Source organism: Vicia villosa, unplaced genomic scaffold, assembly GCF_029867415.1.
Source record: "Vicia villosa cultivar HV-30 ecotype Madison, WI unplaced genomic scaffold, Vvil1.0 ctg.000024F_1_1, whole genome shotgun sequence".
In the NCBI taxonomy this organism is placed as follows: domain Eukaryota; kingdom Viridiplantae; phylum Streptophyta; class Magnoliopsida; order Fabales; family Fabaceae; genus Vicia; species Vicia villosa.
The window spans coordinates 1,900,024-1,927,825 of record NW_026704956.1 but is presented as its reverse complement, the minus strand read 5'-3'; the positions used below and the strand labels follow the sequence as shown (position 1 = coordinate 1,927,825).

The window sequence follows — 27,802 nt, the reverse complement described above, 5'->3', positions numbered from 1 at the left end:
CACATAAAAAATAAGTTAATGGATGAGTTAAACCCATCCAACAACTTTTAATAATTAAATGGATTATTTTTATTTTATACTTTAAATCCATTAAATTATTTTTAAAAAAAAAATAAAAATAGTTTTTTTAAAAAAATAAAATTTAAAACTACAAAAATTTGAGTTTCTTAAAAAAAAATGAAATATCGAGTTTTTTTCGAAAAACCAAAAATTGAGGTTTTTCAAAAAATATGAAAAATTCAGTTTTTTTCTGTTAAACAAAAATCGAGTTTTTTTCGGAAAAACGAAAAAATTTGAGTTTTTTTGGGTAAAACTAAAAACCAAAAAAATCGAATTTATTCGGAAAAACAAAAAATTGAGTTTTTTTTGGTAAAACTAAAAAAAACAAAATATCGAGTTTTTTTCCAGAAAAACGAAAAAAGTCGATTATTTTGGGAAAAAAGAAAATTCTAGTTTTTTTGTAAAAACGGAAAATCGATGTTTTTCGAAATATGTTAATGGATGGATTGAATTTTTATTAAGAGACTTTAGTGGATTGGTTTGGTCCATCCAATCCATATCCATCCAATTCATTCATTTTGCCACCCTACACCATATCCTTGTACTTAGTCACATGTACTCTTGTGCCACCCACTCTGTCTTTTTCCTGTAAGATATTGTTAAAGTCCCTAATTAACAGCCACGACCCAGTTTGGTGTTGGTCTATCCTCCCTTCTTTCCATATGTGTTTCCTTTGGTCCAGCTGGTTTATTCCGTATATGGATGTGAGCCAGAAGAGGAGCTTACCATTTGCCTCATAAAGACTGCTAATAGTTTCCTGTTGCTCTTGTTTTTTCTCTGGTGGAGGTTTAGGTTGCCACTGTTTCACAGAGAATAGTTACTATTTTTATGATGTGACTGTGTGTTGATATATTTTTTTCTTCTCAAAATATGAAGTTTGTTTTGTAAAAAAGTTGGTTGACCTATCAATGACTCAATGTTGTAAACTATATTGTTCCAAAGTATCAAATTTGTTTTAACATTCTTGTTGTTTTTTTTTTGTCTAGGTGAGATGGGATGGTGATGGAACTCCTGTTAATGTGAATGCTTGAGACATAGTGCCCTTCTAAAGGGGTAGATTTTTTGGATACAGAATATCAGTACATTTGTTTGGCAATGCTTCTTGTGTATATGATCACACTTTATACTTGTATATGTTGCTTCTTACTGTATGACTTTTGATGTGAATTGTGATACACAATTTCTTTTAAGGGGTGAGACCTAGGTATAGAGAATTGTAGTATACTTGAAATACTATATTTTTACATCACAATGGGTATATATTTTGACTAAAAGAGATGTTTTGATTGACCAAATAATTTGTACAATTACTAATAAGGACATCATTATGTATAGGTGTTTTCCAAACTGACGTTCTCTTTTATGTGTATTGTAATATTTATACTTTGATGTGTTTAATAGTCTATAATTATGTGGTTCATCCAAAAAGTAGTCATTAAAATGGACTTGATATTGAAAAAGATGAAGTAGTCTTAACATCGGAAGAAATATTGGGTACTAAGATTTGCTTGCTTGCTACGGTTCATGTGACAACCGTAAAGGAATTCAGTTTAGACTTTAGAGAGTTCCTTGAATTTATAATTGATCTATGATGATACTTGATTTCTACATAGTTCCATGCACCAACATATGCTCTTTTATTTTTAATTTTTTAATATTTTATTTTTCATTTGATTATATGGTTTCATGGAAATCAGCAAGAACATTTGTTGGTGATGCCAAAAACGATACAAAGAGTAATGTAGGTGAAGTGTGGGGAAGCGTTGGGACCAGGGGTGAGCAGGACCCAACCCAACCTGAAGACCCGTCCTATCCCAATGGTTTCGGGTTAATATTTTTCTCGTCTCATGCAAAAAATGAAGAAAAAAAAAGGACTGTTCAAAGATAAACCCGGTATCGGGTTGACAATCGGGTTACCCAACCCGTCCTAATATTATTAATGCACATGTGGTACTATTTAATTTATTGGTAGATTGTTCCAAATTATCAATATACTTTTTCACTTCCCACTTCATAATTTAATATATGCACTCAGTAAGTACTAACTACACATCTTCCCACTTCAAACTTTCACACTTCTCTTACACACTTTTCCATTTCCCACTTCCAACTTTTACACTTCTCTTTTCACGTCATATTATTCCTATTTATTTCCACCAACATTTCATCTTTCTCCATCTTCCTATTCTTCTCTATAACTCTAAAATGTCTTTTTTTCTCATGAAGCGATACAAAGATGTGGTTGTTGCATTGTTAATGACGAAAGTGTGTTGCGAAGATGAAGATTTATGGTGATGAAGGTCTTGAGGTTGAATGAAGGTTGAGATAACTGAGGAAGTGAAGCTATGTGTGAAGCTCGATGTTTGAGGGAATTGAAAGTTCTGCAGCAATCTATGGAGACTGAAGCTTGATGATGATGCAGAGAGGAGAGAATTTTCTGGTGATTGAGATGAAGATTAGAGAAAAAGTTTGATGAAGAGAGAAAGGTTGAAGATGAGATTGAAGATGGGAAAATGGAGGGAGGTTCTGATATATAGGTTGAGGAGATTAAGAGAGTTAGTTGGAGAATCTCAGCCTTCAGATCATAAGTCAGTTAAACTATTGAAGGTGAGGATTATTTCTCATTAAAAGGTTACTTACCTCTGATTTTCTGTTTCACCTTTCTCTTTCTGATTTTTTGTTATAACTCTGATATTCCATTAGAAGTTGTCATAGGACAGTTAGGTTAGTTACACTGTGAGCTGCAATGTTGAATGAAAGTTAGTTTTGACAGTTAGGTTATTAGGAGGTTTGTTATTGTTAGAAAATTCTATAATGCAGTTATTGAAATCAGTTAGTGTTGACTGGTGTTTTAGGGTCATTATGCAGGTTATGTAGATTTTCGTGGGTATATGAACTGATGTGAATATTGGACTATTTTGAGTTGTACAAACATGTATGCCCTTCTTCCTTTTTTTTTTGAATTATGCTGAAATTGTTGTGAATGCAAATGTTTTGAACTGGTTTTTGTATGCTAAAGTGTGAAAGGCTATTTAGAATGACTATGTATATAGCTTGGATGAAATGGTTTTATGGTGATTGAATGAAAACTTATTATGATGATGAACCATAATGGGACAGTTTGGTATGCAGAGCAGCCTTGGTTTGATTCTGACTTGAACACACTAGACTTGCTGAACTGTTCTTGAACTGAATTCAATTGTGCATTGGATGAGAATTTAACACTATTCTGAATCCAGTTTTGTTGCAGGTTTTTGTGAGATCATTTTTCAACCGTTTTCTTTGGGTTATTATGCAGGTTTTGGTGAACCAGTTTCCTCTTTTGGTGCAGCTGAAGGGTCGGTTTTATGAAGGGATATCGTTCCATTTCACCACTGATCATGGCTCTTTATGAAGGGCCGGTTTGATGATAAATCCTAAATCCCCTATACCACAGCACTTGTATTTCAGACCACTTCAACGATAATGTATTTAAGAAATCCTGGGAGAATATAAGAATTGAACGCAGAAGAACACATTAACATGAAACCCATTGAACTTCAATTAAAACACCAATCTCAGACACCATGTCTAAGAAGCTCTAATCTCCTGATACCCACAGGGAAATAAACCCTAAGTGTTTGATCTTGGTGAATATAGCCTTGTAGCTTAATGACAGAAACGTCCATAATAACCATGGATCCAAACCCCGCTTTCACAGTCCAACGCTCTAATGAGAACTAGATGAATCAGAGCTATTTGATATGTACACCTCAAACCCTTATGAAACCCTAACATTTCAAAATCATTGATCCCATGCCAGACTTATTGATTAATGATGCATGACGTGTTAATGATCTAATGGAGAGGTGATGCATATGAAATGAAGCTTAAGCCAGTTAGAAATAAATATGTGGGCAAGTTTTGGGGTGCAACACATCCTTTTTCAAAAAGGAATCAAAAACTCTATCTTTCAATAAACATTAGAAAAATGCAAAGTAAACGAGTTGATACCTCTATGAATCAAACACCCGGAAACAAAGCATAGGGCAACAGTGGCGGGAAGGACGGAATCCGGCGTAGAGGTTTAGCTCCTCGGTAATGGCCTGAAGCTGATGGCGTCGTGACGACGTACCGGCATGAAGGCAGGGAGGGTCGAGTCTTCAGAGATTTACGGCGGCGACTCACGGGTTGCTACACGGTTTGTGTGTCAGGTCCAATCGGTACTTTTGATTTCAATCCCAGTTTTGCTGATTTACTGTAAAAAAAACACTAAACTCTGTACAAATATTGATGAAAATAATGTTAGTAAGAACAAATTGTATTTACAAAAGCAGAGACTAGCAGAGGGATCATAGTTTTGTCAAGCAGTATGATGTATGTTAGAATTTTGTATTGATTAATTTAATGTATGAATATGATTCAGGATTTTTGGATTGTGTGTGAAAAGTGGTCTTGTGGATGAGACAAAGGAGTTTTGCATTTTCTATTTTTTTGGTTTGAGTTTAGAAAATAAGGGTTAATATTGGGCATACTGTACGTGATTGGAAATTGGTGAAAGAGATGTGTGGGAATTCGTTGAAGAAAGGGTTTTCTTGGTGATATTTTCAGAGGTTGAAAATTGTTAGCTATGGAGGTTTTGTACCGTGAGAAAAAAAGGTTTATTCTTAGTCCCTTGTGAATGTGGAAGTGAGGCCTATTTATAATAATGAATTAGATTAGAAGAAAAATAAGATTATAGTAAAATTATGGACCAAATCAAAGTTCAAAAATCAATTTGTTTTAATTCTAATAAAAAATTAAATCAAACTAATTTAATAAGATTTACTTGTTCCCTAAGTTATAAAAAGTGCTAAAAATAGGACAAATAAAATTAAAAATTTCTTTTTTTGGATTTTTAGAATACTTTATGATTATTTGGCTAAAAAAAAGCATAAAAAGTAAAAATGTCTATTTTTAAAAAAACCTATTTAATTAATACAAAAATTAAAGTTAAAATGATAAAAAATGAATTTTTTGTGATTTTTAAATATAAATAAAATTAAAATTAAAACTATAGTTAGAAACAAAGTAAAAAGAAAAAATGTTAGGAGCGGGATTTGAACCCGGGACCTCTCGCTCTTGTATCTTTTACCCTCAAATTCTTACCAAATGTGTCATGTCACTTAATCAAAATAAAATGAAATTTATAATTATATGAGGGCAAATTTTGGGGTTCAACAGCTGCCCATGTTCAATCTTCTTGAACCTGAAGAGGTAGATTGACATCTTTGCCTATAGAAATCTGAAGGTGGAAGATGATTGAATACTTAAATGCCCTGAAATTTGCACTCGTTGGTGCAGGAAGTAATATATGAGATGGGCTTATAGATGTCATCCAGATGTTGACGGAGTGCTGTCGGAGATGGGCTTAAAGATGCCATCCAGTTTCTTTTGGATATGAGGTAGGGATCAGAATAAGTTGTACGTTAGATTGTACCTGAGGACATAAACCAGGATGAGTCTGTGTTGGAGTGTCCCAATAAATGTATTGAAGAATGTCATATGAGTATCAGAATGAACTGTATGTTAGGTTGAATCCGAAGAAATGTCATATGGTTTCCAGAAATAGTTGTACGTTAAGCTGTGTCTGAAGGAGTATACTTAGGATGAGTCGTATGTTAGACTGGATCCAGTGTATTGATGAGCGTAAGAATGAGCCGTACGTTAGGCTATATCTGAACCCAGTAGGTTGAGGAGCGTCAGAATGAATCTTTGTATTGATTGTATCTGCCTTATTCTTTGATCGTGTCTGCACCGTCAGAGGTGGCAGAATTAGATCTAAATGTTGACCGTGTCAGCACCGTCCGAGGTGGAAGAATTAAATTTGAATGTTGACCGTGTCCGCACCGTCCGAGGTCGCAGAATTAGATCTGAATGTTGATTGTGTCCGCATCATCCAAGGTGGCTGAATTAGATCTAAATGTTGACCGTGTCCGCACCATCCGAGGTGGCAGGATTAGATCTGAATGTTGACCGTGTCCGCACCGTCCGAGGTGGCAGAATTAGATCTGAATGTTGACCGTGTCCGCACCGTCTGAGGTGGCAGAATTAGATATGAATGTTGACCATGTCCGCATCGTCCGAGGTGAAAGAATTAAATCTGAATGTTGACCGTGTCTGCACCGTCCGAGGTGGCAGAATTAGATCTGAAGGTTGACCGTGTCCGCACCGTCCGAGGTGGCAGAATTAGATCTGAAGGTTAACCGTGTCCACACCGTCCTAGGTGGCAGAATTAGATATGAATATTAAAGATATTGTTTATTTGACTGCGACTGTAACCTGAAAGGGCAAAGGTAGTATTTATGCAATGTCATGATGCATGTATTGTGTGGTGAAGTTCTCAAAATAAATGAGGAACTTGCAAGTTTTGTATGAGTCTGTCATAAAATATTATATGCGATGTATGGACATATGTATGATATATGATGCATGGACACTTCTTATGTAGTTGGAGCATATTAGTGACTTCGTCCAACAATTTCTGATTGAGAAAATAAATCTCTATATGCTGCTTGCAGATGATGTCACTGTGACCATGCTAATATGTTTCATCTGGTGTTGATTTTTGATTGCACATACAAGACAAATAGGTAAGAACTTATTTGAAATCCTATAATATATTGTAGATGTTGAGTCAGCTGGTCGGTTATGTGTACTTTAACCGTGCAGATACTGATTACTATTGTTTAAGATTGTTGATGTCATGTCAACGAAGTTGACGCTTTCAGTTTCCTTTGCCTACTTGAAACATGAAAGAAGGAGAAGTTCATATGGGAATTGAAGAATCACAAAGAGTTGTTCTATTCAGAGAAATTTCTACTGAAGGTTGTGGTGACAGACCAAAAACTTGCATTAATGAATGTCATGGAATTTGTGTTTCCAAATGCAACTTGTCATACCCCAAAATTTGCCCATCACATTTCAATATATCTTGGCTCAAGCAGTCTCCTCAGGCTCATATGATATCCAATTGCAAGCAAGCTCACTCTTCTCCTAAGCACAAGATTCAAAATTAGGGTTTCTGATTTAATCAAGGAATTTGAACTTCTGATATCTCAAGTGGATTCCATGGTCTCTCATATGATTCAAAGTATCCTCATGCCAAGTATCAAGCCCTTATTCAAAAGATTGCTCACTCAATGGCCCAAACGATCAATAATCGACTGGTTGACCTAAAAATCACAATCAAAGTTCCTGATTTTTTTTGTCAACATTATCTCCTTGAAGTATCATTCATCATGTGATCAAGTATTGATCATGATTCATCAAGGAAAGATCAGAAATCAACAAAACTCAAGGTTTCTAAATTAGGGTTTTTGGACTAAAAGTCAACTAAACTTTGACCAGCCATAACTTTCACCTGGAATATCATAAATTCTCCATCCAAAGCTCATTTTGAAGGAAATTGAATTCTCTACAACTTTGTCTCTCTCATGCCAAGGCCAAAAATGCTTCATTTGGTAGATATGGGCCAAAACATTACAGGTCCTTTTTGAAAGTCAACCAAAAGAAGTTTTTGTCAAAGCCCATATCATCAAGATAAAATCTCCAAATGGAAAAAAGCTTCCAAAGTGGCTTGTAGAAGACATCTCGAGGTTTCCAAAAAGTCCTAGAACTCCTCCATATCTTAAAAATTGAGGGAGATATACCTTGTCAAAGTTGGACAATTTTGAAAGAAAAATGTGAAGTAAGAGTGGATCAAAAGGAGTTTTCTTGCAAAGAGGCCCAACTTTTTATGACCCAATCTTGTTCCCCAAGTCATCTAGAAGCTTCAAGTCCAAAGCCACGAATTTATGATTATTATTTGATTTTTTATTGAATTTTATTCATTAAAATTATGGCTAAAATCAAAGATTTGGGAGAAAAATAAAAAAGAGGTGATTTATCTTTGAATTCCAATCAGCCAATAAATCAAATATTTGATAAAATTTTGTGATGAGAGATTGAAGAAAGATTGGTACAAAAATAGAATGATTTAAGTGAAATTAGGATCAAATCTTTTTCAATTTTTCTTCAATCAATTAATCTATTTTTTTATCAAATTTTCACCCTAATTTGCACCTTATAAATACCATGTGCTGCATACAAGGCAAGGGGACGAAAATTGGAGGATAGAGAGAGAGAGAGAGAGAGAGAGAGAGAGAGAGAGAGAGAGGGCAAGAGAATAGGGTTTGATACAAAAGTATCAAACAAAGTTACACCATCAGATTCTTTTTTATCGGCATTCTCAACCAATTTCGAGAGTATCTTCTTGTTCCTGAAGCATTATAGAGTAAGTATGAGTCTAAAGCCATGACTAAACGTCCCTGAAACGCATGCACCATGAACACTATTTGCTCTAAACTTATGATTTTCGTTTTTGCATTCTATTCTATTTTCGTTCGAACTAATGCCACTGATATGTTCCTGAGATATCCTTAAGCAGGTTTAGCGTGTTATATGGGAGATTTAAGTCACGGATTTCCATCGGCCATGATTAGGGCATAACGTGGGAATCTCTCGTATCCATAGATGCGGTCATCAAACGATGACAATAACCTCATATTTGAACTTAGAGCATGATTTTATGTAGGACTAGGTTGTATCTATGCTTGCTCATCGTGTTTTGCAGGTTTAGAGAATTCCCATGGATTGGCTACGAAGTCTGGTGCTGAAATTCGTAGCTAATTGGCATTAAAACTGTAGCAAATAATCCTGCAGCGTTTTGTTGAAGAAGACGATGAGGTGGCTATCCATGATTGGGCGATTCAAAAATCTAGCTTCCCGCGTGGACCCATAAGTTGACTCGTTTGAAAATCAAGACACCTGTTCAGATTCGATTGGAGAGTCAACCAAGTGAGCTTCTCTCTCCATCACCATTGGACAACGCGTGCAGTCTTGGGGTCCCCACTTTGACCTTCCATTTGAATTTAACATTTAGCGCAATTTTTTTATACTTATTGTATTCTGATGCATATATTACTGATTAAAGCGTGTGGTTTAGTTGGTAACGAGCAGGTGCAAAGTCCTCACGGTCCATGGTTTGAGCCTCACCAGCGCCAGTTAATTTTTATTACATATTTGCTTTGGTTTGTTTACAGATCCTGTGCGCTAGTCCTACGCTAGCGTACGGTAGGATGTCACCTGCCAGCGGATGGATTCCCACCAAAGCTAGATCAAAGATCCCAGAAGATGAGACTCCATGGTGCACCCTCAAAGTTTCTCCATACTGGATCAGAGCTAAGTGCTTTAATTTTTATTTTGTTTTTTATTGTTTTCTTTTGTTTAGTTTTCTACTTTGTTTTAATAAAAAATCTTCCAACTAATTCTTTTAAAATTCATCCTTCCTTTTTTTTTATATATATAAAATAATTTTTATTAATTCAATTTAATAATTTTAATTTAATTTGGGTTAATAATTTTAAATTGATTTTAGATTTATAATTAGTTTTTACTATTAAATTAATTAGGTTAAATAATTAGATAATTAAGTTAGGGTTTTTAAAGCTAATAATTATTTTAGGGTAATAATTTAATTTGGGCTAATTAAATATTTTTTATGTTTTTAAAACCCTGATGTTATTTTAGCTAACTATTTTTCATCATGACTACTAATCACTGTTCTCCCTTAACCCTAAAAAAATTTCATTACTGGTAGGTGTTGCCCATTAATCCTAGTCTAGGTTTTTACCTATTTCTTTTATTCTTTTATCGACCCTGATTAATTTTTGTTCCATTCGGGGTTTGCCTTTTGCCATGCTTTTTTTGTCTGCTTAAATTATTACCATTTTAATTTTTGATCTGTCACGTTATAATTGTTGAGGTCTTTAATGCACTAACATTCCTCTTCTTCGTGCCTAATTTTCAGGATTAACCAAGATCCTTCAGCCACGCGCTATACCAGATCGAAAAGCTAAGTTTCTAATTTAACATCATTTTAATTTTTTATTTGCCCTTTGGGTTAAAATAGGGTTTGTGTCAGTAGTCAATGAATATGTAATGCACTAACCTTTTCTCTTCTTCATTCGTAACTTTCAGGGTTGATCAAGAAGCGATGAAGGCTCGGGATGTTTAAATTAATTATTGTTCTCTCTTATTTTCTGCCTTTATTTTTCTGTTACCCTATAAGGGTTTTATTGTAATAGATTAGGTTTATTTTTCCGCCTTTTAATTTCCCCCATCCCCGCAGGTGTTTATTGTAATAACGTATGATTTTAACTGTTTTATTTTCTGCCATGGTTAGTAATTTAGGGAGTGAAAGCTTGTAATTAATCTAGAATCACCTAATTACAAGATAATATAATCAAATTGAATCACGTGATTGTGCACCCACACACCTTTAGGGTAACCCTTCTTGTTGCATGTTGCGTGTTGCCTCTAATTATACTAAAAAATAGTCAAGTCCCTCGATTCCGAGGATACCTAAAGCAAGGTTGCCTTTAAAAGATTAAAATCGTCATATGAGATTTAGTCCCTCGATGTTTCCTCGGAAAAATGATGATTGTCCCAATTGCTAAGGTATCCTTGCATGATGCCTAAAAAGATTAATGACTATTCTATCCTTCCCTAAAGACTATCTACCCCTTTATGGTAGGGACAGTTTTATGGCGAACGATACTTTTCTCGATGACCCTTAACATCCAATTGAAAGACTTCCTTCCCTCTCATGGTACGGATAGACCCTTTTGCCCGAAAGACTTAAAGAACAAGAAAGACAATCTTAGGGTAGGTGTTCTTAAATGCTTGCTCACATCCAATTCAAAATTCAAATGCTTTCCCCACTTTTTTTCAAAAATCGAATTCAAAAAGACTACGCTTATTTACAAGCTAAAGTTCTTTTTCAAAGTTTTTACTATTCACACACGACACTCTTTCAAACAATTCAAACAAACAAGTGGGCTAAGCAATTAAGAGCCCATGGATAACCATGGATACAAAGGGTGCTTTACACCTTCACTTTGTATAACCTACCCCCCGAACTCAAAATCTTTCAAAGGTCTTTCCTGTTCTTTTAGCCTTTACAATTGGATAAAATAAAAGTCGGTGGCGACTCTTGCTTACCGCGACATCTCTTTAAAGTCAGTTCACCGTATTACAGAACTCATTTGTTGTGTACATTCCATATTTCAAAAAACGTGAGCATGAAATGTAAAGAGTACGTGAAATCAGAAAGACAAAAACATGTCATGGATCAATGGAACAACATCATGTATTCAAATACTAAAAATGAGTTTGATGTACACTTCAAGCACTTTCAAAGTGTTTGTGGTGATATTCAATTATTTATTAAGTATGTGAATGATACATAGTTAACACCTTATAAAGAAAAATTTGTTGCGGCATGGACTAACCAAGTCACTCATTTAGAGACACAACAACAAACAAGTACACAAATCATGTCAGTTTGATGTTATTATTATTCGTGCTTATGATTCGAAAGCAGTTTGAAACATGTTATTCTGTTTATGGATTTTAGGGTGGAGTCTGCTCAATGGAGACTAAAAAACATGTTGACTTTAAGTCATGGTGATTTAAGCCGAAGTTGGATGTTGTGAACACCATGTTAATTTTGTAGCTTTGCTCCACCATAGTGACATTTCAAAAAAGTATTGTCAATATTGAGCATCGGTATAATACCTTATTTTATGCTAAGTTGCACGGTTTTGTCTAAACGCAATGTATACAACTCATTATAAAGCAACTAGAAAAGGTAAAATTTGTTGGTTCAAGCCAAAAGAGGTGTGGTTGTTTCATTAGAACAAAACATGGGTTACCGTGTGCGTGCCAGCTTGTCGATTTCCAAATTCTAGTGACCATGTCCCTTTAGACTGAATTCATGTATTCTTGATGAAATTGCACATTGCAGAACATGAAGTCAATCATGATGAGAGTAGTAAAGAGTAGAATCTAGAAGAAGAGATTGAAGAGTTGAAGACATATTTTAGTATTTTGGATATTATGGGTCAAAGGGTGTTGAAGAAAAAAGTGTGTGATCTAACATATTCATCCATAACTTTAATGTGTCCACCACCGGTGGAGTACAAGCCAAATAGGGGAGTTAATAAGAGTAAAATGGGTCATAAGAGTGATGTGCATCATGATCCTAGCCAGTGGGAATATGTTGAGGCTTCACGGAAGAGTTAGACTACAAATAGATCATGCACAAAACCAACTAGAAGTCAATCTTGAAGCATGTCGATCGATAGGCAATCTTCTTCCAAATATTCCAGAGACAAATACTTGTCCCAGTTTCCTGCTTTCATTCATCCATACATCGATGACATTATTGATGTTGATAACAATGAAAGTTGTGGTTTTCGGGTATTTCATCTTTATTTGGATGGGGCGAAGAGTTATGGTCTTTTGTTCAAACACAATTAGATTCTCAAGTTCATCAACATTCTGAGTTATTTTCCAAGTTGTTCTATGACATTGTCTCTAGAATTAGGAATATATTACGATTAGAATACTTGGGTGTGCAGGACAGGGAAAAATGGATGATAATTCCTTACATGGGTTACCCTATTGCTTCTAAATACAGTGTCGTATTTGTTTCTATTTCAATGACATTTAACGTCACATTTTCCCCATATCACAGCTCCACCCATGTATATAAGTAGGCATACAATCATAGTTGTTGGTTTTGTCAATCACAGTCATTAGGTTCAGGAAAATTTGAAACCTTATTGCCCATTGCCTTCTATCACAGACCGTTGGAGACAGAATTGTACTACTAATGCAAAATCAAGGGAATCAACATATGCAGGTCACTTTAGACATTAGGAAGATTGGTGTAGGAAGTGATTATTGTTTGTTTTTTTATGCTTATATGTATGACAATTATTCTATTTATATATTAAGTTGGGTAGTTATTTTACTGTTTCAATTTTCCAAGAAAAAGGTATGAAAATGGGGACTGTTATTTCTCTATAATTTGAATTGGCATTATGTTTGGTAAAACTAATATAGCAGTATTAGTTAAGTAGGAATTATACTTGTAAGAGAAAACAGGTTGAAGATCTACTTGACAGAAGAACATGTTGTGTTGAAGTATTTCAACATATGGAAGCAACATGTCAAAGAAGATGTCGAAACATGTTCCATTTGACATCGCGCTAGGGCTTATCTTTCAGTCACTTCAGACTCAAGTAATTGACAGCTGTAGAATATTACTAACTGATATTATGCAATCATATGTGGCGCAAAGAAGAATCTGGAAGAATCAAATTAGAATATGTTTGAATGAAGACTTTCTAATTTTTGAGATTAACTAGGAAGATTTGTTTGAAGACCTATTTTGTAGGAGAATCTTTTGAAGATTTATAACAGCATGTTTGTTGTGATTAGAAGCCCAAAACCAGTTGGGTACTAGGTTATAAATAGAAGCGTTGTAACCTAAAAATCGAAGCCAACCAATATGTAAAATTATAAGGGTTGTGTTATTAGGCGAAACCACCCGGTTTGTGGGATGATCACCTTGTTCTCACTCAAAAACCTTTAGGTAATGAGTTGAGTATCGTTCCTGGAGGAAGCTTTTAAGAAACTCCAAGATGGTGTTCTTAGTCTAGAGTCAAGGCTGAGTATGGAGGGAAGTGCGGCTTCCTGCCCGATATAGGAGTGTGTCTCCTCATCATGGAAGTGTGTCTTCTATTTTATGGATACAGGATTGTGGAAATTAGGCCGTTGGTACAACTTCTGGGATTGGAAACTGTACAACACCATTGCGATGGTTGGAAGTGGGATGAGGATATTCCATATCTAGAAAGGATCTAGGTAGAAGGGTTATTGGGTAGGGATTAAGTGAAGGGTTATAAACTTGGGACTAGTTTAGCTCTGAATTAATACTGCTGATAGTGGACTTCATTCATGGCTTAGTATGCCCCCAGAGTAGGCGTGTTTGTCACAAAACTGGGTTAACAATTCTTTTGTGCACTTTACTTTTCAGCAACTACTTTACTTGTCTTTATCTTGCATATGTTGTTGATAACAGACCAGATGTCTCGACATCCTATGGGACATCTGAGTTCTGCTATACCAGAATTTCAATTGGTATTAGAGCATGCATCCTGTTCTATTTTCTGGGTGAGATCCTAGGGAAGATACTTTCTGGTTCATGTGCAAGAAAGATAGTTGTGCTGAAAAGTTGTGTGGACTTGATCAGTTCATATGTTTAAGAATTGTCCCAAGAAGTGGAGGATGGACTATTCGTGACAAGGTGTATGGTGACCTTGTCTTGAAGCTGTCAATAAAGTAGAGACTCATGTTGTGCCTGAAGCTTGGTGGAGGAGATTTTCGATTATTCCGCTGCATCTGATGAAAAACTCCTGGTGTATCCCTTGAAGATATATCATACTTTGTGATATGTGGAGGGTAATATCAACTGACTTATTAAATTAGTCTAAGATACTTGAGGTTTGACCCAAGTCCACTCATAAAGGCCTTTATAGTTAGTTTGTTGATGAGAGATCAGAAGGAAGAAATTTATTCTTGCTCTCTTCTTTGGAAGACTAACCACATGTCTTTGTTGAAGGGTCTCTTGGTGCAGTTCTACAAAATGATGAGACATCACATCAGCAAATTATACAGAATTTTTCTAGTTAAAGAGATTGCACAACAGATGCTTTAGGGGCTGAACAAATGTGTATTGATCGCATACGTTTGGAACCTACTCCTGATCTGGAAGAGGAAACATCTAGATCTAAGAAGTTTCAATGCTAGAAACTTGTCTTAGATGAATATGTTGATCAAGGCACGACCAACATACGAGATACTTTCTGGATTGGTTTATTTCCGATCCATGAAAGTAGGAGTGCAGAAGTTGTGCTTGTTGCTATACTTGAAGGGCATCTCAACAAAGCTATTCATGAATGAAGTCATTATCTGATCAGGAAGGACGATCAGTTGTTGAAGGTCTCTTGTATCCCCAGCAGGAGTTATACATAGATTACTATGAGGGTTCCTCCAAAAACCATAGTTGTTAAATCTGTGTGTAAAAGGTATATGTCGGATCAGATGTTAAGACATCATCTAAGGTATTTATCTCTTCAGCAAAGTAATTCCATTTTTTTCCAAAATGAAGCACAAGGTCAAACCACAGACCTGTTCTGGTGTTAGTGTGTTAAAAGAGGTTGTCATGACTTCTATCATGAAGAAGGAATAGCCTAAGTCACAGGTTAAGAGATGAAGCAATATATGGAGCTTCTGGCCCTATCCACAAGGGTGTATGGAAAGGCAATACTCCCAACATCAATTTTATCCAGAAGTTGCTAGGAGTTCAACATCAGATAGGGGATCTGATCAACTTGTTTTTCAAGGAGTTAGTGTCTTTTCTACAAGGGATAGAAAATGGCAATCTGAAAATTGTGCAACAAGGAAGCTAATAACATTTGGTTTGAAATATGTGAAAAGTTCCAAGACAAGTGTGTCCTAGCATATGTGGACAGCTCAGGATACCTCAAGGAGCTGGTAGTTTAGGATCTGCAAAATTCATGACGGATTTTGTAGTACGAGGTCATACTCGCCTAGTATGTCCAACCAGGAGTATGTAATAGTGTTTATCCTACACTATGGGAAGGTGAAGTCCCTTTGTTACTTCATCCTGTGCTTCAAGGTTCATCTTCAACTGAAGCATTGAAGTCCATAACAAGAGGGATGGACCTGCATATGGATGAAGGCTGTAGTAATACAGTCGGGGAAGTATAATGTCAGACAAATATGTCGTGACATTTTAGTATGCTTGACGGGGCATAAATGGTTGAATCATATGAAGGTAAATTGATTTAATCATTTGGTCTCAGGTCTCTCAAGTTGGACTTTGGGAGATTATGTGGTGTATGGGAGAATTTATTTTTCTCGGCAGAACCTGAGGGCTGAAGACCAGCAAAGACAGTGCACTACTGCTTCTAATCTTATGGAAGAGTCTTTTAAAGACTAATCTACTTAAGTTGTAGGACAATATCGAACTTGAAGTTAGGACATATCTCAAGACATGTTTTATCCTTGAAGACCAGCAGGGATTATTCTTAAATGTTTCATCTAAAACGTGTATTGATGGTGTGTATCACGTGTTCTGACTTCCGTGCGTGTTTTGGAAACTGTCATTTCCGGGAAAAATCGGTTCTGATGAACTTACTTCTTCTAGTCGGTGCATAAAACGTACCTGATGCGTTTTTTGTTGTTGTTGAAATAACGTTTCTGACCAAAACATTTGTTACAGTCTAGGTACGTTATTTTGATTGCTCAGGTATTTAGAGAGTTTCTTTTTCTTTTTCTTCACTTCACATTTCGTGTCTTTGTTTGTTTGTTCTCATGTCCTTCTTCCGGATATAAGTAAGTTTAGAGTATGTGAAGATTATGTTTGTCAACTTGTGGCATACATAGGGAAAAAGGGCAGTGTTCAGATGTTGTTTAGTCTGAGGTCAGTCTTTGTAGTTGTTTTGCAAAGATGTCGAATAGGATATCATATTCTGTTTCTTTTTTCAATTTCTGTAAGTGTTTGTTTTGAGTCTTGTTTGAATCTTGAACACAAATTGTGTCTTGTGTTCTGAGTTATCCAATATAGAGGTCTGGTTTCTCTATGTCTGTGAATGGATAGTTCAAGTGTTTGATTCTGTTGGTGTGTTTCCTCTTATGCTCTAAAAGAGGACGTCTTTTCTGTGTCATAGCATAGTTCTCAGTTTGAGGGGGATTATCATATATTTTCTTCCTCATGTGCACCATGACTTCATACTTTTCTCTTTCTATGTGAAGATGTTGTCTGTGGTGTTATGGTTATCGTGCTACATTGAGTTCTTCTTCTTAATAGCCTTTGTCTTTTTCTGGATAAAAAGGGGGAGAAGTGGTTATTTATGTTATCTCTGGAGAGTATCTTTTAAGGGGGAGAAACTATGTGTTATCCGTGGGATCCTTAAAAGAGAGAGAGAATATTGGAGTTGGGACTGCCAAGAAGATGTCCTGGTATGATGTTGAGACATCATAGACGAAGACTGAAGACTGTCTCATACAAAGATTGAAGATCATAAACAATGACTATCTGAAGACTTCCAAATTGCTGCTGCTGAACTAAAATTGTTAAAAACCATTGTATTCTATTTTAGCTTCTGTAATACAAAGGTTGTATAAATTAGTTTTAGCCAAAATAAGTCAAAGGGGGAGATTGTTGTTTCTCTATAATTTGAATTGACATTATGTTTGGTAAAACTAATATAACAGTAATTAGTTGAAATTTCTTATACCAGCCGAAATTTAAAATTTTCGGTCTCTCCCTCAGAACGGTAAAAAACAGTAACTTTAGTAAAAAATTTGACATTTAGTTGAAATTTTCGGTATGTCATCAAAAATTTTATTTTTTTTTAAGTATATTATGGGGGTATTAATGTAAAAATGTTGAGAATGGGAGGTGTAAATCGTCGAAAAGTAATACTAATATTACTCGCGTTTATAAAATTTAATGAGAATGAAAAAAGAATAATAAATAAAATTACTTAACCAAACAAATTTATTATTTTTAAATAAATAGAAAGCAACATGTAGCATGTGGTAGAGTTTTTGGATTATAAGTGTTTAGCCTTTTTTTTTAAAAAAAATAAATAAATAGAGAGCAACTCATAACACAAAACAACATTTTGGATGGATAAGTGTTTAACCTAATTTTTTTTAAATAAATAGAGAACGCGCATAGCACATGTGGTTAGGATCGTGCAGTTTTTTTATACATAACTAATAAGATAAATGTACGTCCGCATAAATAAATTTATTTGATATAGTGTAAAATCTATTTGGATACACATATAAATTTAAAAAAAAATCATTTAATTATAAAATAATAATAATAATAATAATAATGATATAATAATAATAATAATAATAATAATAATAATAATAATAATAATATAAACTCAATTGTGTGTAATAGGATATTTTTCTATTTTCAACAAATAAACTTTTATCTTTTTCTTATTTTGGCACTTAGGAAATTGTTCTAGGTAAATGATGAGGTGTCAAAGTTGTTAGAATTTCTTGCAATGATTGGATGACCTGTATCCAGCTTGCATTTATATACTGTTGCAAACATCATGAATGGGAACAAAATATTCCAACAAACTCTATTTTTCAACTCTTTCCATTCAGCTTGACTCTTAATCATCGAGTAGTGTTCTATACTTGCTACTCCTGGTTAGAATCAGGGTATTATCAGATTATTTTCCCTAATATCCAAAGACCGATATCAATTAGTATCAATTCTGCGACCTTGGCCGTGACTTCCCCGCTGCCCCGCACAATGGATGAACTTGAACGTCTTTAAGAAGAACGCCTCATGCAAATGCAACTTCAGCGTAATATTGACATGGAGGAGATTCGAACCCTGCTTCGAGCTCAAGTTGATCACAGTTCTCAGGACTCAAACGACCGCCATAGCTCTGGCGGTCTTCGTGCTGGCAATCAAAATGTGTACTCTACTCGAATATCCAAGGTGGAATTCCCCATATTTAATGGTAAAAACGTTTGTGATTGGCTCTACAAATGTGATCAATTTTTCCTCTTAGACGAAACTCCGGCAGCTTTGCAAGTGCGCCTTGCATCAAATTCAAAAAGTTCATTATTCGGACTTCCAAAGGTCCACAATCACCTTCCTAGACCACAATTCACAAGTCTTCCACTAGAATATGTCCCTCTCTATTGATTTAATCCTTTCTTAGAAGAACACCGACTAGAATTTTCAATATCAAACTGTCCACATCGTGTAAAATGGACTAAGAAACAAACAAATTAAAAATTTCCATCAATCAGACTATTGGAGGTACATCATCACCTTCTTATATCACAATTCACATGTCATCCACATCGTGTAAAATTGACTAAGAAACAAACGAATTCAAAAAGACTTCTTGTTCGACATATCACGACAAGTCGAATGACTGTTACGGGTCAACCATCTCAATTCGTTCACTATGCTTGTTCCATAATCAAACAATTATTATTCAAAAAAAGTCATGATAAAACACATAAAATATATTTTTATGAAAAACAATGTAAATCAATTTTTCATTTAATTTTTTAAATGTTATTAAAACCAACCTTTAAAATTATAATAAATAAATATTTAATTGATTTTATAATAATATTGTGCATTAGTATTGAAAGTGAAGAATGTGAAAAGGTGGATAAGGTAAAGTTGAAAACGAAAATAATTTTTTCAAACATCATTTTTATTAAATGATTTTTTCAATAAATACTTCAAAAATATCACTGTAGAGTAAACATATTAGTTTTAAAGAAATTTCATTTTTAAAAGATAAATTGTAAAACAACATTTAATTTAAAACATTTTTGATTAATTAAAATCACACTAATTATTTTAACTCCAGTGAGAAAATATCTAACAAATGTAATATAAATGAATTACAAATGTTGTAATTAATTTAAAATAAATTTAACTTATAAAGATGAATAAATAAAAAAGAAAATTGTCTAGCTAATACTAAACTAATTTTAATGATACTCATATTAATGATTTCCATCAAAATGTAATATAAAATTCTCATAATATAATTGCACAATCAAAATAAACTATAATTCATGTTATTTAATATAATACTTTGCATAAATAAATTGGTTCATAATTAAACATTTTTATTATAGACATTTTGTACATTCACGTTTATTTATGAATGGTTTTAAGAGATACCACAATCTTATCTATAATTAATTAAAGTTATTTTATTATTGGTGACATGGAAAATTAAATACACATATGTGTTTATGTTTGTGCCATGTAAGTTGGGTAGAGTTATCCAACTTTAAAAAAAAATTAAATTAAATCCCACCTATGCTCCTACTTGGACTCTTCTCATTTACTTATCTGTGTATATTTATTCTAGTACTCTATCTATAACCACATACTCCTATCTATAAGACTTTGGTTGACTTCATCTCTCTTATATTAGAAAGAAACTATACCTTAAAAAAAGCTAAAATTATTTAAGGATGATGCTGCAACTTAAGCTAGTGTTCACAACGTTGGTGTGTTGGAACATAATAATTAGCTATAACTGTGTAGTTGGAGATTCACAAACAAGTATAGTACTGAGCAGTGGTTGCAGCACATACAACACATCAAATTTGCGTAGCTTCTATGCAAACATTAATGGAACATTTTCAGATTTGGGAAATCAAATTAGCAATGGAAGCAAACACTTTGCAACGGCAAAAGAAGCAAGAGGAAATGTGATAGTATATTCTCTATTTCAATGCAGAAATTACCTCTCCAAAAAGGATTGCGTTGCTTGCTTCAACACAGCTTCTACTAAAATTCGTAACTGCTCAGCTTCCAATGGTGCTAGACTCGTCTACGATGGCTGTTTCTTAAGGTATGAATGTGTCTAAGTAATTAATTTTAATAAAAAACTTTAAATATTATTTAAAATATGAGAAAAAGAATATGCATTGTTTACACTTTACACTGTCTACCAATCACAACTATGTATCTAATTAAAATATAATTTTAATTTTAAAAAACTAATATGACATAGTAATTGTAAAAATTTTGGTTGGTTGTATATGTAAAGTTAGTTTACACCGTCAATTCACCACCTTTAAACTCTTAAAATATATGTTATTTTATATTTATGTTATTTGGATGAGAGGTAAAAGAATCTTTTCTCTTTTAATCAGAAAGGAGAGTGTTACCTTTTCATTCTAGTCTTCTTCGAACATACATTTTCTAAACTTATTATTATTATTATTATTATTATTATTATTATTATTATTATTATTATTATTATTATTATTATTAAGAAAAAGGGTGATACACTATTTTACACTATCAATCAATCGCCACCATATATCTAATTAAACTATTCTTTTATTTAATAGTAATTTAATGACATGACATGACATGACAAATTGATGACTTTCTATTAGATGACAGTGTAAAATTATTTTATATTGTCAGTGCACTACCTTTTAACTCTTATTTTTATTATTATTATTATTATTATTATTATTATTATTATTATTATTATTATTATTATTATTATTATTATTATTATTATTATTATTATTATTATTATTATTATTATTATTATTATTATTATTATTATTATTATTATTCATTGATCAACATAGGAGTTATTATATATATACACACTAGGTAGTTGTTACTTGTTCCACAAGTTTCTCCTTCACTCAACAAATTAACAACAAAAACTACCTCTAACTAACAAAATTAGTTATACAAATTGATTTTACCTAACTCTAACTAGCATAGCTTGAATTAAACTCATCACTAAGCATGAGTCATTTTTTTTATTTGACTTTGATGTTGCATACTACTTCTAGGTACGAGAGTGAAAGATTCTACGATCAAACAAATCAACCAGGGGGTGGTATATTATGTGGGAACAAGGCTGCAAAGGAAGGTGCTTCTTTTGGAACAATTGGACTAAAAGTGCTTATGGATCTCCAATTAGCAACACCAAAAATTAAAGGCTTTTTTGCAGCTACTAAGACAGTGGTGAGTCCTGGTAGCAATAGTTCAATTTATGCCATTGCACAGTGTGTTGAAACTGCCACAGAAAGTGCTTGTCTTGATTGCATGACAGTTGGATACAACAGCTTGCAAACTTGTCTTCCTAATACAGATGGTAGAGCATATGAAGCAGGGTGTTTTATGAGATACTCAGAGACACCCTTTTTTGCTGATAAAAAGGCTATTGATATCACAACCTATTTAAATCAAGGTACAAATATAATATAAAGTTCACTTTTCATTTATGTTAGATTAGCAGTACCTCATTTCATTGGAACTGATGTAAACTCTTCTTTTATGTTATGAAGGAGGTTCAAGCAACAAATGGGCCATTATAGGTGGTGTTGTCGGAGGTGTAGGTCTTGTTGCGATCATTCTTGCAATATTAGCTTGGCGACAATACAAAAAACCCAAGAGAGCTCCTAGAGGTTTGTGAATTATGATACCTGTTGCTTTAGTGTGTATTCTCTTTGTGGTTGTATAAAAAAAATACTTCAATACACTTTTACAACGGTTTAACTATTGTGTTCTCTGTGATGTTTGGTTCTGATTTTGGCTCTGCCTTCAAACTCACGTTTTCCTTGGTAGGCAATATATTGGGAGCAACTGAGCTGAAAGGTCCAGTTAACTACAAGTATAGTGATTTGAAAGCTGCAACAAAAAACTTCAGTGAAGAAAATAAACTGGGAGAAGGAGGCTTTGGTGATGTATACAAGGTAATATAAAGGCTTTTTTATAATTTTAATGAGAAGCATCATGTTCGAAGACAATAATGATTATGTGAATGTTTTTTCAACCATGCTATTGAAATAGGGTACTTTGAAAAATGGAAATGTTGTAGCAGTCAAGAAACTGGCTTTGGGAAAATCCAGCAAGATAGACAATGATTTTGAAAGTGAAGTAAAGCTTATAAGCAATGTTCATCATAGGAATCTTGTTAGACTTCTTGGTTGTTGCAGTAAAAAACAAGAGAGAATCCTTGTTTATGAATACATGGCCAACAGCAGCCTAGACAAATTCTTATTTGGTAAATCACTTCAATTCATATATTCATTTAATTTCTTGAATGCTACTTCTTCTACCTTGTTCATAACCTTAAGTATATAAAACTGTTAATTAAATAGGTGAAAAACTAGGCTCCCTCAATTGGAAACAAAGGTGTGATATAATTTTAGGCACGGCAAGGGGACTGGCCTACCTACATGAGGAATTCCACATTTCCATTATACATAGAGATATAAAGACTAGCAATATACTCCTTGATGATAATCTTCACCCCAAAATTGCTGATTTTGGATTGGTGCGGCTTTTACCCGGGGATCAATCTCATCTAAGCACAGGAGTTGCAGGAACATTGTAAGACAACAATTTCATTCACCTAGACTACATTTAACTGAACAACATATGTTATAAAAGAGAGAACTAAGTCTCGCATTTTGTATAAATCTTATTTTGTTGATCATGGAATGTATAATATCCATTTGTCAGGGGATACACGGCACCTGAGTATGCAATTCATGGTCAATTATCAGAAAAGGCTGATACCTACAGTTATGGTATTGTAGTCCTAGAAATCATAAGCGGTCAAAAGAGTACAGAAGTAAAGGAAGATGATGATGGTGATTACCTTCTTCAAAAGGTAAGCAATTTCTCACAAGTCATACATAGGAATTTTTAGTTATTACCACCTCTCTAGTCATTTTACCATATGGTATTTGATTTTCACTTAACAGTCATGGAAACTGCATGAGAGAGGCAGGCACTTGGAGCTCGTGGACAAGACCTTAGACCCTAATGATTATGATGGAGAAGAAGTGAAGAAAATGATAGAGATTGCTTTACTATGCACTCAAGCATCAGCAGGAATGAGACCAACAATGTCTGAAGTAGTAGTCCTCATCCAAACCAAGAGTTTAGTGGAGCACCTACAACCAACTATGCCTGTGTTTGTAGATACGAATCTTAGGTCTCGTGAAGGACACTCTACCTCAACTGGTTCTTCTACATCTAATGCTACTGCCTCCTTTTCTATTTTATCAGCTCGGTGATTAATTATATGCAGCAGTAAAAGGACTTAATGAACTGTACATTTCCTTCCCTGTTACAAGAAAATTATACTATGTATTAAGGTTCCGTAACATTAAATGAAATAAGAGGAACAATATAAAAGTTTCTCCATAAATACATGTTGTTATTCTCAATCCATGCATTAAGTATGTGTCTTGTGAATGATGATATAGTTGAAGTTACACAAACTATTAATAATACTAAGAGAGTTAGTTATTCAGTTAGTAAAGTTTGTTATCTAGTCATTTGGTTGTTATCTCCTCACTAGCTATATAAGAACTACTAACGATGTAATAGATTGAGCAATATACTAATTTATCTTCTAGAGACACATTGTTAAAAAACTCATAGATAAAAATATTGTATTAAAAATAGCAATAAAAAACATTAATTAATTTTTTTTAATAAAAACAAAACATTATTTTCAAATAATTTTTTATATTTAGCTAACTTGAGCCCAAACATTATTATTTTTTTCTAAGCAAACATAAGACTGACGTGTGAAAGATAAGACTGGTAAAAGAATGCTAAATAATTAGAATAATGACAACATCAAAATAAAAATTTATAACACTTTTACTTAGCCCAATCGATGAATTATTTGACATATTCATGTACCATGCTAAATATTTTATTATTATGGGAATTTTTATGTTTCTATATTACTCAGAAGTTTATCTTATATGAGTGCCACCTCACCGATAGCATTTGTTAATTACATGGAAGGTCAAGGACGCAGCTCCCAGCGAAGTAAAAAATCCAAGATCAATAAGTCCAGAAGAAAGAAAAAATATAAAGAAATTAGTAAATTAGGATCAATCAAATTGCGGATAAAAAATATGGAGTTTTTACTGTGCAACCACAAATAATTAGACCTTCGTGTTGACCGGTAATTTCGACATAGCTGGGTCGAAAGTAAATAAGAGTATTTTAGAGTTTTGAGCCTCAATTGGACAAGTTTAGACAAAAGCCCAAATTGTCTTAAGGATATAAGGGTTGAATCAAATTGTGTTTATTGATGGAGTTAAATTTGAAGTCATTTGGATACAATACGTTGAAGACTTAATGCCTGCGAACAAGGAAGAATTTGAATTCAAATTGAAGTGTTTTATCTATAAAGACGCGTGGAGATTTATTATTCGAAAGAATCATGCAAACATCGAATGTGACATGTCCTGGAGAAAGACCGTTAGGGTGGAATTAGTATCAATATGAGTCTTAATGTTAGGATTCAGGGTGTTCATTTTTGTACAAATTACTCAATATACTCAAAGTATCAGTGTTAGAGAAAAGAGTAGCAGAGAATGTACGTATAAGGAACATCATTGTTGTCTTTTCAAAGTCAGTTATTTTATCAATACAAAGTCTTTTACATATTATTTACATTTCCTTTATTTTCCAGTTGAAGCCTTTATCATTTTCGGTCATTTACTTTCAGCAGTCGAATTGTTTTACTTTACATTCTTGTCATTTATTGTCTTCAAGAAAAACTTTAGTATATTCATTAGAGAAGCAATTGCGTCGAAACATGAGTTCAAATGTAAGCATAATCATAAAAACTTAGACACATGTCCTAGGATCAATCGAGTCGATCTTGTAAGTCACCAAAGTATTTGATTTGGAGGATTAGTGGTTGTTTACTAGAAATCACTGTAAACACGTCGTCAACACTAAATTAATTTATGAATCAAGTCATTACTTTTTCATGATTCGATTCAAACTTGATAGTGGTTGAAGATCATATTAAAGTGTGCCTTAAAATCTTTGTTAATCAAGAGAAAGAAAATATATTTCAAAATTGGCAAAAATCAGGATGCCGAAAAGTAGCAATAATGTCCGGTTAGGACAGTTCGCGGATTTCGGGTTTGATCGATTCGGTTTGCGGATCCGTTATTTAATTTTAGAATACTTTAAACTGAACCTCATCATTATCACAACAGGCGGGTTTGTGATTCGGCTCACATGTGTGCATGCTTCAAATCAGACTAAGTTGTGATTCAACTCACAAGCTTCAAAAAAATCCCATATTCATTTCTACCTTATTTGATTCGATTCAAGGAAATGTGTGATTCGAATCACACTTCCAAAATCTCAAGATTTCAATGGATTTTTTAGATTCTACTTTTGCCATGACTTATCATACTCAATTATGGTTCTTGTTTAACAAAACTCGACTAATTGACTTAGAGCATAATGATCACACTCAAATGCAAACATTTTGAATTATGCATGCTAAAAACACGAATCCAAAAATTAATCCTTAAGAATGCGCAATTGAAGAGGAAACTCAAATATAAGACTAACAACAAGATAAAACTTAAGGGACAAGTACCAAAATCACATAGAGAATCTCCCATAGATGTATCAAAGACACGCAACTTCAAGCAAAAAAGAAAAATGTTTGTGTGACCCCCCTAAAATATTGCACAAAACGCAACAGCATATAATAAAACAAATTTAGACTCATATTACAACTTCTCTCTCTTCGACAAGTTCAAAAAAAGATAAATGCTTATGAGCCTAAACGAAACCATAACCAACAACAAACTGGAAAAAAATGTACGCCAGTTAAAAATTCAATCAACTGAGTACTAGCCTGATATATGTTAAATAGTTGAATTCAAGATGAAATAATACAAATTGTTTTAGATTTTGCAAATTTTAACTCAAATGAGAAACACACAACTGAGAAAGAAGAAGAGTTTTGTAATTTATATAGAGTATTTAGATTTTAGAATTTAAACTATTAAGAGTTTGTTTGATTTGATTTTATAAAACTGTTTTTTAATTTTTAAAATTTAAAATAATAAAATTTATTTGGTAGCATAATTTTATAAAATTAATTTTGAAAACTAATTTCTATTTAGAAATTAGAAAATTAAAATAGAATTTAGAGATTTTGGTTTTAAGTTTTTTATTTTGAAAATTATAAAGAGAAAAAAAAAACAAGAAAGTGATATACTTTTTATTAATAACAAATTTGTAATATTATTCTACTTTAAAATAATTTTGAAAAATAAAATTATCAAACATATTTTTTAATTTTTTCAAAACTATTTTTTGAATTTGATTTACAAATGAATTCTTAAAAATTAAAACATATTCAAACAAATCCTAAATAACATGTTTTAAATTCTAGAATTCAGACAATACTTTTGACAATTCAATAGATTTTTGAAATGATAAAATAATTAAATATTTTAATTAGACAAATGTTAGTATTTTCTCTTTTTTTTTTTTTTTAAAAGTCTCAACCATGTGATTTAATTTCAGTCAATTAATAACAGTCTAGCAGGCCACCAGGACTAGTTCGGAGTCTTTGTCCATATGTTGTATATAACCACGGCAGCACATAGAGACAAACTGTAGCTTTATATAGTCTTCTAACTTCGCATGTGAAACATAAGACTGGTAATAGAATGCTAATATTATAAAATAATTAGAATAATGACAACGTCATAACCATGGACTAGCTAAAATTTATAACACTTATACTTAGTCTAATCGATTCTTATACTTTAGTCTAATCAATAAATTATTTGACATAATTATGTATTTGTTGCGGCGCGAAAAATCCTCGAGTATAAGCAACATTCGAAATACAATAGAGTTGTCATCCAAATTTATTTATTCTAAAGGAAAGAAAAAATATCAATAAAATCAACGAAAGAAAAGAAAATGGTCATCGCAATCAAATTAAGTTTGGGAGTCGGTTATGCAAGGGAAAGGTATTAACACCTCTCACGTCTGTTGTACTCAATGGTGTGGTGGTCGTTTTTTTTACCTCCCCGTTTCACTTGGGAGGACGGCACGCTAGACCCTTCACGCGAAATTTGGAAGGAGAATGCGCCCGTGGTGGGAGGAATTTTATTTCAGTTCTTCCTACGATATCACACGAACTTTCTTATTTGTCCTACGAGTAGGAAAGGGAAAAAAAGATCTCAACTAAACCCTAGGAGTTTGCTAAGTGTGGGGATTTCACCTAGACTAGAAATTCTGGAGTCCGGGAGGTCGGTTATACATAGGGAAGTGTTTAAACACCCTACATATCTGTAGTACTCTACAAGAACCTTCTCTGTGTCTAAATGTGTTTGTGCTGCTAATGATTATTGGGAAAGTTTCTCCTTTGTATTAGGAGAAGGAATT

The 27,802-nt window shown here is 33.5% G+C and overlaps 1 protein-coding gene across 1 annotated transcript; it reads left to right on the top strand.

Moving 5' to 3' along the window:
• The first annotated feature begins 19,939 nt into the window (after positions 1–19,939).
• Positions 19,940–23,790, top strand: LOC131622061 (cold-responsive protein kinase 1-like). Its single transcript, XM_058893104.1, has 8 exons — positions 19,940–20,429; positions 21,400–21,800; positions 21,898–22,017; positions 22,178–22,305; positions 22,403–22,616; positions 22,714–22,945; positions 23,078–23,228; positions 23,323–23,790. The coding sequence occupies exons 1-8, from the start codon at positions 20,047–20,049 to the stop codon at positions 23,635–23,637; spliced, it is 1,944 nt and encodes a 647-aa protein (XP_058749087.1). The 5' UTR covers positions 19,940–20,046; the 3' UTR covers positions 23,638–23,790.
• Positions 23,791–27,802: the final 4,012 nt, after the last annotated feature.

Bases quoted from the DNA above. Each gene is read 5' to 3' on its own strand.
- LOC131622061 (XM_058893104.1), top strand. From the start codon at position 20,047: ATGATGCTGCAACTTAAGCTAGTGTTCACAACGTTGGTGTGTTGGAAC. The intron at 22,306-22,402 runs GTAATATAAAGG...CTATTGAAATAG, and splicing joins GCTTTGGTGATGTATACAAG to GGTACTTTGAAAAATGGAAA. The intron at 22,617-22,713 runs GTAAATCACTTC...TTAATTAAATAG, and splicing joins CCTAGACAAATTCTTATTTG to GTGAAAAACTAGGCTCCCTC.